General features: G+C 36.6%; 1 protein-coding gene across 1 annotated transcript in view; it reads left to right on the top strand.

Annotated features, from left to right (window-relative positions):
- Window positions 1-313: 313 nt before the first annotated feature.
- LOC127801925 (uncharacterized) overlaps window positions 314-11,570 on the top strand; it is a 39,924-nt gene continuing 28,667 nt past the window's right edge. The window contains exon 1 of the mRNA XM_052337458.1: window positions 314-717. Coding sequence (XP_052193418.1) covers window positions 532-717 — 186 coding nt within the window. The 5' untranslated portion in view covers window positions 314-531. The remainder of the gene's footprint in view (window positions 718-11,570) is intronic.

Genomic DNA, 11,570 nt, shown 5'->3' with positions numbered 1-11,570 from the left:
ATTTTGAATTAATTGTATTATTAAATTTTTTATTGTTTCAATTATATCATTAAATTTATTAATTTTAATAAATTTGTTAATTGAATCAAAATTATATAATTTAGGAATCTAATTAAAATAATAAAAAAGTTCAGAGATACACGATAATTTATAAATTATAAATTGATTCAAATTGTCTATTCAAATTGAAAAAATATTTATTACCCAACAATTGATTTGTTTTTCTAAATTTTAGTTTATAATAAATAAATAAATATATATATATATATTCTTAATTTGGGGAGAAAAAACCCAAATTCGGAATCTCATATAAAATTCACAGGGTAGGGTTTGAGATTTTTGCGTTAGCAGTGGATTTGATTTGATCGGGTTTTTCTTCGCCCTGAAATCTCTAATCTAAGCCAAAAACCAGAGGCCAATCCCATCATCAATTTCGTCCGTCGTGCAAGAAAGCACGATCAAGAGTGAAAGAAAACAAAGCTGAATCGTGACGTGGGTGGGGGGATTGGAATCACCAATCGAGTCAAAGAAATGGCGAATTTGTACGTCAAGGCGGTGCCGCCGGTGGATCTGAACCGCAACACCGAGTGGTTCACGTATCCAGGGGTCTGGACTACCTACATCCTCATCCTCTTCTTCTCCTGGCTACTCGTTCTCTCTATCTTCAACTGCTCTCCTGGCATCGCTTGGACAATCGTCAATCTCTCCCATTTCCTAGTATGCCCGCTCAAACTCCTTTCTCTTTTCAATTGGGATTTCTGGGGTTTTCATGGAAGCGTTTTGAAAATCCGTTTTGTGTTTCTGTCGTTTAATTCTAGTTTGGTTCGGTGTTTCTTGATGTTATGCCCGAAGTTCATGTTCTGATCTTTATGTGAATGGTTCTGCTGAAATTTGTGTGGGAAATCTTACGTTTCCGATGGGATTCAAGTCAAAATTTTCTTTTGTTATGTCATGTCATGTCGGTTGCAAGCTTATCAAATGTACAGAGATGAATTTTTTCTTCCTTTCAGGTTCCTTTTCGCTTCTTCTGATTTTGGGTCACTTATTTGCCTTTGGATTGTAGACTACTGGAGCGTTGAGCTTCAAAATATTGCGCCTTTCTGATACTGAAGTCGCTCAGTTATTTTTTCTTTTGTTAAGCATATGATGACCATCTCCATTCGTTTTCCTTAGTGTCGGGATTTGGTTAATGGTACTATGGAAACTTCATCCATCATTTTTTCCCGGCCTTAGGAGATCACTTCAACTAACTTCTTATCTCCTGCTGTTTTTACAAGGGCAAGTGTGTTCTATATCAGGAATAAAACAAAGAGAGGATGTATAACATTTAATGCTGTTTAATGAACTTAACTGTGTCCTTCATGTTGAAGCATATATCAATTAAGTGGCTGTGCTATGTTTAATTGTTGATGAGTTATATTATGTGTAGACTGTTATGTTGTTATTCGGTTATGCTGTATTAGTTATTTTCAGCTTGCTATATAACCACTAGCTGTGCTGTCATTTGTAAGCTTTGATTCATTTTTGATAATTGAAAGTTCTCTCTCTCGCATTTCCTTTCCTTTTTCGTGCCCTAGATTTCATTACATGGTATTAGAGCCACCGTCGCTCTACTTCGATGGCGTTCAATCCAACAATTAGTTCCTCCTCTTCTCCACCGCCTCGATCTTCCTTTTCTTTGTCATCTGCATCGCAACATGATTTTGCAGCGACAACCAAAGCTTTTAGCTTCATTTTGATTAAACTTGACTCCAGCAATTACATCTTCTGGAAGGCTCAGATCCTTGCTACAGTTAGAGCCTTTGATTTAGCATCCTTTCTAAATAAGTCAACATCTCCACTGAAGTACGTGCTAGATCCAGAAGTAGGAGAAGCTGGATCTCAGATTGTGAATCCTGACTGTTAAAAACCGAGACTATGATCTCTCAAGAATCACTCAAGAACCTCACCGAATTCAAACCAACATTGAATACTGAAAGTAGAAAGTAAAAACAGAATTAAAAGTAGAGAAAACCAAACCAGATTGCAGCACACAAGATATACCCTGGTTCATGCCATTTACATGGCACTACATCCAGCAATCCAAGAAGCAACCAATCCATTAGAAAAGAATAAGAAACCAGTACAAGAATACCCCTTTTTCACTCCACCTTGCCTCTCGAATACAATACTCTAATGAAGACAACAAGAACTAGTATAGCACAGCTCTTACTCTCGCCTCTCACTGTATCCGAACACAAGGAATGAAAGATATGAAAGTTTTGATGATGATGGCTAACCCCTGCACCCTTCTATTTATAGACTAGATGGGCAGAACTCCCTAAGGGAAAATAACTAACTTATAAAAGTCAAATCTATCCTTAATAAAACAATTAGTTACATTTATGTCCTATTAACTAATTGTTGTCAAATCATCTTTATTTCTTCTTGATTTCTTCAATAAATCCAGCACTCAATTACTTTAGGCAAAACAGTAACAAATCTCCACCATTTTGCTTTAAGTAATCCTGGAATTTCAACCTTCTAGCTCTGCTCACTTCTTGAATAACCTGAAAACACATCAATCAAAACACATCAAACTGTAACAACATTAAGGAATGAAGTAATTTGGACAATGGGACTGCCTTAGTGAAAATATTTGCAGCATTTTCACTTCCAGCAACTTTTGTAAGCTCTACCTCCTTCTTCTCAAGGACTTCTCTTATAAAATGATATCTAATATCAATGTGTTTTGTTCTTTCATGATGACTCTGATTTTTGGCCAAATGGATGGCACTTTGACTATCACACTTTAAAATAATCCTCACATTATATCCTAGGAGTTCACTAATCAAACCTTTCAGCCACAAAGACTCTTTAACAGCCTTTGTTACAGCTATATACTCTGATTCGGTTGTTGATAGAGCTACAACTGATTGAAGGTTAGATTTCCAACTAATTGTAGACTTCCACAATTTAAATACATAACCGGTTGTAGATCTTCTCCTATCTAAATCTGAAGCATAATCAGCATCAGAATATCCTATAATGTCTGGTTTTTTAAAGTCATCAGCTCCACCATAAATCAAAACCTTGTCAATTGACCCTTTTAGATATCTAAATACCCATTTAACTGCTGTCCAATGTTCTTTCCTTGGATTTGCCATAAATCTACTTATCACACTCATGGTATGAGCTAAATCTGGCCTAGAACACACCATTGCATACATAATGCTGCCAACAGCATTAGAGAAGGGAATTCTCTTCATTTCTGATAAATTCTTTTCATCTGTTGGAGATTGAGCATGAGAAAGTTTAAAATGTTGAGCAAATGGTATATTTACTACTTTTGCATCTAACATATGGAATTTTCTCATAATTTTCTGTAAGTAGGCTTTCTGGGATAGCTGAAGAGTTTTATTCTTCCTATCTCTATATATTTCCATTCCTAAAATCTTCTTGGCTTCACCAAGTTCTTTCATCTCAAAAACTGACTTGAGTTTAAGTTTTAAACTTTGAATTTCAGCTGTTGATTGACTTGCTATTAGCATTTCATCTACATACAACAAGAGATAAATTGCTATTTTAGTGGAAACATGTTTAAGATAGACACAACAATCAAAAGAACTTCTTATAAACCCTTGACTTAACATAAAAGAATCGAATTTCTTGTACTACTGCCTAGGGGACTGCTTTAGTCCATATAAGGACTTCCTCAACAAGCAAACCTTGTCTTCCTTTCCCTTAATTTCAAAACCTCTAGGCTGATCCATTAGAATTTTTTCTTCTAATTCACCATGAAGGAATGCTGTGGTAACATCCATTTGCTCTAGGTAAAGGTCAAGATGGGTTGTCATAGCTAGCAGAATTCTTATAGAAGTGTGCCTAACAACTGGTAAAAACACTTCATTAAAATCAATTCCTGCTACTTGGGTGAAACCCCTAGCTACTAACCTAGCTTTATATCTAGGTTTAAGGCTATCTTCAGCTCCTTCTTTTACCCTAAACAACCACCTGCAGCCAACAATTCTTTTTCCCAAGGGTCTATCCACTAACACCCATGTTTCATTCTTTCTTAAGGAATTCATCTCAGCTTCCATGGCTTCCTGCCATTTCTGAGCTTCCTTAGAACTTACAGCTTCTTCATAGGTTTGAGGTTCTTCTCCTGCTGATTCTTCTACACTTAAGAGTGCATATGCTACTAGATCCGAGAACCCATATCTCACTGGAGGCCTACTTATTCTTCTTTGTCTATCCTTGCCTACATTATACCTATCTCCAATAGGATCTCCAACTGTACTAGATGAACCAGCACTGTCCATGTGCTGATCTTCATCATAACTGGATGAATCCCTAACTTCTATAGATCTATCAAGACTATCTTGGCTTGAGGATTCTTCACCAGCACTTGGCTGGTCCTGGTAAGGTTCTAATGGAGAATTTTGAATAGTACTAGCATTCGGTTGCTGCTGTTCAAAAGTTACAGCTTTGTCTTTCCCTTCCCTATCCTCATTTTTATTTCCTAGATCGATAAATGAATTTTCATTAAAGGTTACATCTCCACTTATCATGGTTCTAGGCATGTCTTTTTCTAAATTCCACTACTTATACCCCTTAACTCCTAAAGGATAACCAATAAACACACACTTCTTAGCTCTAGGCTCTAATTTTCCTCGTTTTAAATGTGCATAAGCTATACACCCAAAAACCCTAAGGTGATCTAGGTTTGGTTTATAATTATACCACATTTCATAAGGAGTCTTAAATTCTAAGGCTGATGAAGGTGACCTGTTTATTAAATAGGCTGCTGAAACAACAACCGCTCCCTAAAATGCTTTTGAAAGCCTAGCATGGAATAACATACATCTTACCCTCTCAAGGAGGGTCCTATTCATGCGCTCGGCCAGGCCATTTTGCTTAGGATTTCCAGGGGTAGTAAGATGTCTTAAGATGCCATTTTCATTACACAATTGGGTGAATTCCTTATTACAAAATTCTAAGCCATTATCAGTTCTAATGACTTTTAATTTCCCACCCTTTTGATTTTCAATCATGATTTTCCAAGTTTTAAAAGCATCAAAAGTGTTATCTTTTGTTTTTAAAATAGAAACCCAAACCATTCTTGAATAGTCATCTATAATAGATAGAAAATACCTAGCTCCACCATGAGTTGGAGTTTGACTAGGGCCCCATAAGTTCGAATGGACATATTCTAAAGGACCTTTAGTGATATGCAATGCTTTCTTAGGGGATTTTGTTTTCACTGATTTTCCATAAATGCAAGTTTCACATGTATCTAAATCTGTCATTTTTCCGGAACCTAAGATCCCTTGATTAGCTAATTCTTTAAGCCCTTGGATACTTATATGAGCCATCCTAAAATGCCATAGTTTTGATAGTTCATAGGTCTTTTCTTCCCCTATGGCTGCATCTCCACATAGTGTGGAAGCTATCATAACAAATATTCCATTTTTAAGGACTGTCTTCATACATATAAGAGATCCTTTAGCTACTTTAAGAATATCCCCACAGCCACTATAATTGTAGCCATTCTTAGCTAATTCTCCTAGGGAAATTAGATTTCTTTTAAGTTCTGGGACATACCTAACAGATGTTAAAATTATGATTGATCCATCAAACATCTTTAGCTTAATATCCCCAATTCCCTTTATCCCACACTCTTGGTTATTACCGAGTAGAACCTTCCCCCCACTCATGTCTTTATAATTCAAGAACCATTCTTTGTGAGGTGACATATGGAAGGAGCATCCGGAATCTAAAACCCATACCACTTCATCCGAATGTCTTGAAACCACAAGAACATCCGAACTATCATAGTCTAACTCACGGGTTGAGTTTGAAAACTCTGATTTACCTTTATCAGAAAAATCTTGCTTCCTTTTAGGACAGTTTTTCTTTATATGTCCTTCCTCATGCCAATGAAAACATCTAAATATTTTCTTGCCATTTATGGACTTTGATCTAGACTTTTCTTTAGCCTTAGGGTCTTTCTTTTATGATCTATACCTAGTTGAAAGGGCATCACCAGCAGTTTTCTTATATTCTACTTTCTGTTGTAAATCTTTAGAATTAAGGGCACCTATAACATCTTCTAAAGATATGGTATCTCTTCCATGCTTTAAAATGTCTACAAAATGCTCATATGACTTAGGCAGTGAATGCAACAGAATTAGGGCCTTATCTTCTTCTTCATATGATATACTTAAGTTTTCCAAATCAAGACACAATTTGTTAAATTCATCAATATGATTTTGAAGCTTCTGCCCTTCTTGCATTTTGAAAGTAAAAAATTTTGCTTTCAGATACAGTCTACTTAAAAGGGATTTAGTCATATATAGGCTTTCTAATTTTGCCCACAAATCCTCGGCAGTTTCGATTTTAGACACTTCTCTTAGGACTTTATCTCCTAAACTCAAGATTAGGGTGTTGAAAGCTCTTTCACTGATTTCTTGCCTACGATTATTAGCTTCTAATCTTTGTTCGGCAGTAGCAGTTTCTGGGAAAGGTTTTTGGGGTGCTAAAGCTTCCTTTAACCCTAAATTTGCCATCAAGGCTTTCATCTTAATCCTCCAAAGTTCAAAATCATTTGTGCCATCAAATTTTTCAATATCATATCGACCAGCTGGGGTTGCAGAAGCCATAGTAGACAACTCGAGTATAGGTTTCTAAAGATTCTATAGGTTTCTTGATATTTCTTGATTAAAAAGACCTAAAGCTCTGATACCAAATTGTTAAAAACCGAGACTATGATCTCTCAAGAATCACTCAAGAACCTCACCGAATTCAAACCAATATTGAATACTGAAAATAGAAAATAAAAACAGAATTAAAAGTAGAGAAAACCAAATCAGATTGCAGCACACAAGATATACCCTTGTTCATGCCATTTACATGGCACTACATCCAGCAATCCAAGAAGCAACCAATCCACTAGAAAAGAATAAGAAACCAGTACAAGAATACCCCTTTTTCACTCCACCTTGCCTCTCGAATACAATACTCTAATGAAGACAACAAGAACTAATATAGCACAGCTCTTACTCTCGCCTCTCACTGTATTCGAACACAAGGAATGAAAGATATGAAAGTTTTGATGATGATGGCTAACCCCTGCACCCTTCTATTTATAGACTAGATGGGCGGAACTTCCTAAGGGAAAATAACTAACTTATAAAAGTCAAATCTATCCTTAATAAAACAATTAGTTACATTTATGTCCTATTAACTAACTGCTGCCAAATCATCTTTATTTCTTCTTGATTTCTTCAATAAATCCAGCACTCAATTACTTTAGGCAAAACAGTAACACTGACTATCTGAATTGGCTCTGGTCAGATCAACTTCTACTAGGTTGGTTGTTCTCTACCATCGATAAGGACGTTCTTGCGCAGGTGATTCATTGTGAATCATTTGCTATGAGGTATGGAATTCTCTAGAGAGTCTTTATTCAAGGTAAACTATAGCTAAGTCCTTCTAGCTAAAACAACAATTACGCGCAATTAAGAAAGAATCACTCTCACTGAATGATTACATACTCAAGATAAAAACTATTGGTCATGCTTTATCAACGATTGGTGAACCGTTAAATGATAAAGAAATCTTACTTGCAGTTTTAAATGGCTTGGATCAAGAATATGAAACTGTTGTTAGTTTGATTACATACCAGATAAACGATATTGACTTAGAGAAAGTACAATATTTATTGTTGATGCATGAACAAAGAATTACTGCTAAGAATTTTCCAATTTCATCTGGCTAATTTGAATCGTTTATGACCTCTCCTATGTCTGCAAATGTAGTCTCACGGAATGTTGGTGGTTTCAGTAATAGTAATGATAATAGAGGTGGCTATACATCTAAAGGTGGTGGTTATGGTGGTCATGGCAATTGAGGTGGTGGTAGAGGTCGAGGTAGAGCCTCTGGTCAGAAGGTTTATTGCCAATTATGTGGCAAACCAGGGCACTTTGCCGATAGGTGTTATCTCCGGTATAATAGAAATTTTCAGAGAACTAATTTGAATCAAAGCTTTAATAGATCCAATGGAGTTGTTCAAACTGATCCTAGAGCTTACATGGCTTCCCTTAGTGAGTCTAATGGACCTTACATGAGTGAGATAGGTTTAGTTCAAGGAGCTTCCTATGACAATTTTTCTTCTTTACTTGAAAATCTACCTTAGTCTTCTATGGTAGATCCTTCGTGGTTTGTTGATTTTGGTGCCACGAATCACATTACCTCCCAACTTAACAATCTCTCGCTGCGTGCTCCCTACAATGGTGCAAACAAAGTAATTGTTGGAAATGGTAATAATTTACCAATCTCTAATGTTGGTATTAGTCATGTTTACACTCAAACTCATCCTAATTCAGTTTTTTCCTTGCCTAATATTCTTCATGTACCAAGCATAACTAAAAATTTACTTGGTGTGTCACAATTTACTCGTGATCACAATGTTGTTGAATTTTATGCTGATTCTTGTTTGATAAAGGACAAGAGTTCAGGGCAGGTGTTACTCTGGGGACAACTTAAGGATGAACTCTATCAATGGATTCCAACATTTGTTCATGCTGCTTCCATCTCTTTTGTTCATCCTATCAAGCAGCTTGTTAAGCCTTTTTCTTCTAGAGCTGATTTGTATTTGAACCAATATAATAGACATAATTTGTCATTGAATACTTGTAACAGACAGTCTTCATTTGGTCATGAGCTGTCAATTAGTGCAAATGTAGCTCAAAATCAGAATGTTTGCCAACAATGGCATGCTTGGTTAGGTCATCCCTCATCAAATGTACTGAAAAGTGTCTTGAATAAAATTCAAATTCATTTTTCAAGATCTGAACTTTCTTCCTGTGACTATTGTAAAATGTGTAAATTGCATCAGCTTCCTTTTGCTGATTGTCCAATCAAATGCACAAAACCATTGGAATTGATATATTTTGATTTATGGGGACCTTCACTAGTTGTGTCGGTTGAAGGATATAGATACTATATTGTGTTTGTGGATGCCTATACACGTTATACTTGGCTATATCCATTGAAGCTTAAATCTGATGCCCTATCAACCTTTATTGTTTTTCACAAATTTGTTGAACTTCAGTTTCAAGTTAATCTTAAAGCCATTCAAACTGATAATGGGCGAGAGTTTAAAGCCTTTTTTCCCTACCTTTGTAGCCATGGGATACGACCTCGCTTTACATGTCTTTATACTCACCAACAAAATGGGGTGGCCGAGAGGAAATACAGGCATATTGCAGAAATGGATTGAACTCTATTAGCTCATCCAAACATGCCTTTGAAATTCTGTGTAGAGGCTTTTCTTACTGCTGTTCACACTATAAATTTGTTGCTTGCAACTCCTCTCAAGTTAACTACCTTGCTTGATCTGCTAGATCATCAGCTGCCTAATTACCTATACCTTCAATCTTTTGGATGTCCTTGTTTTCCCTATCTTAGACCCTACAACAAGCACAAATTTGATTTTCATTCCACCAAATGTGTATTCATTGGATATAACAAAACTCAAGCTGGTTACAAGTGTTTGTATTTATCGAGTAAGGTGTATGTTTCGAGACATGTTCAATTCAATCCTAATGAGTTTCCATTTGCTGTTCTGTTTCCTTCTCGTTCATGTCAATCAGATACTGTTGGGATGTTGACTAATGGGGTATCAACTTATTTCTTCCAGCCTTTTCCTTCTCCTTATTCTTGGGTAACACCACCTTTAGCTCCTATTAGAACTTCCTCTAATTCTCCTTTTGTTCAGCTGTATAATCCTCCATCTCCTGCACCTAAAAAGCTTGTCTCCAAACCTCTTACTGCACCAACACCCTCTATTCATCCAATGGTTACAAGATCTAAGTCTAAACAGTTAGTGACCTCTTCACCTCATGTTTTAGTGAATTTTTTAGAACCAAACTTAGTTCGTGAAGCTCTTTTAGACTCACGATGGGTTAAAGCCATGGAAGAGGAGTTTTCAGCTTTGCAGCGTACGCATATATGGGATCTTGTCCCATTCTCTCCTGATATGAATTTGATTGGTTGTAAGTGGATTTTTCGGGTCAAGTATAATTCTAATGGGATTGTTCTTAGACACAAGGCCAAGCTTGTTGCTGAAGGCTTTCTTCAAAATCCGGGTGTAGATTATGCAGACACCTTTAGTCTTGTAGTCAAGGCTCCTACCATTCGTGTTCTATTCTCTTTAGCAGTGACTTTCGATTGGGAGATTCAACAAGTTGACATTAACAATGTCTTTTTGAATGGAGATCTCATTAAATATGTGTTTATGACTCAACTTGAGGGTTTGTTGATTCTAAGTTTCCCACACATGTTTGCAAGCTATGAAAGTCTCTCTATGGACTTAAACAGGCTCCTCGAGCCTGGTATAAAAAGTTAAGAACTGCTTTACAGAGTTGGGGTTTTTCTAGGGCCACTTTGGATGCTTCTTTGTTTATTCAATGCACTGCTGAATTTGTGTTGTTTATCTTGGTCTATGTTGATGACATTTTACTGACTGGTTCTGACCTTATTGCCTTGAAGTCCTGTATTCATGATTTGGATAAGCATTTTGCTCTTAAGACTCTTGGACCAGTTAGTTACTTTCTGGGATTTGAGGCCTATATAAATTCCACTAGTTTATACTTTACCCAATCCAAGTACACAATGGATTTATTAAAGAGAGTTGCTATGCAGGATTGTAAACCCTGCTCTACACCTATGGCTTCAGGTGTTTCCTTGACTGATGAGGGTGATTTGTTTGCTAATCCTTCTTTGTACTGTACTATGATTGGCTTGTTGCAATACGTGACTTATACACGACTGGACATAGCATTCACTGTTAATAAACTGTGCCAATTTTTGTCTGTTCCTAGGCTGCAACACTAGTAAGCTTGCAAGAGATTATTAAGGTATCTTAAAGGTACTATTGGTCTAGGCTTGTTGTTTTCTCTATCTTCTAAGGGTATGTCTCTAGCTGTTTACACAGATGTAGACCATGCTAGCTGCAAGATCACAAAGAGGTTTAGCAGTGGTTTTTGTGTATTTTTGGGTGCAAATCTGGTTGTGTGGGGTTCTAAGAAACAATCTATGGTAGCTCAATTAGTTGGAGACTCTGAATATTGAGCTGTGGCCCTAGGTTGTTACTGAACTTTTGTGGCTTCGATCGTTACTATCTGAATTGGGTTATGCATGTTTAACCACATCCATTGTGTGGAGTGATAATTTGGCTGCTAAAAGTATGGTAGAGAACCTTATTTTTCATTCTCGAATTAAACACATTGAGATTGATGTTCATTTTGTGAGAGAGAAGGTTGAAAGTGGTGAAATTGAGATTCGGTATGTGCCTACTACTCATCAAATTGCTGATATTCTCACTAAGGGACTGTCAAGAGATCGGTTTCTATTCCTTTGTAAGAAGCTTGGTTTGGTTTTGTCTCCTACACAGAGCACATATAGCAGTCCTAAGTCTACTGTCAGCACTTCAGAAATAGCTTACTCTAGGGAGCCTGATTTGAGGGGGAATGTTGAAGCATATATCGATTAAGTGGCTGCTCTCTGTTTAATTGGTGATGAGTTAT

The sequence above is a fragment of the Diospyros lotus genome, chromosome 5 (genome assembly GCF_014633365.1).
Source record: "Diospyros lotus cultivar Yz01 chromosome 5, ASM1463336v1, whole genome shotgun sequence".
NCBI classification, from domain to species: domain Eukaryota; kingdom Viridiplantae; phylum Streptophyta; class Magnoliopsida; order Ericales; family Ebenaceae; genus Diospyros; species Diospyros lotus.
Note: the sequence above shows the minus strand (reverse complement) of the source record. Positions and strands in the feature narration are given on the sequence as shown.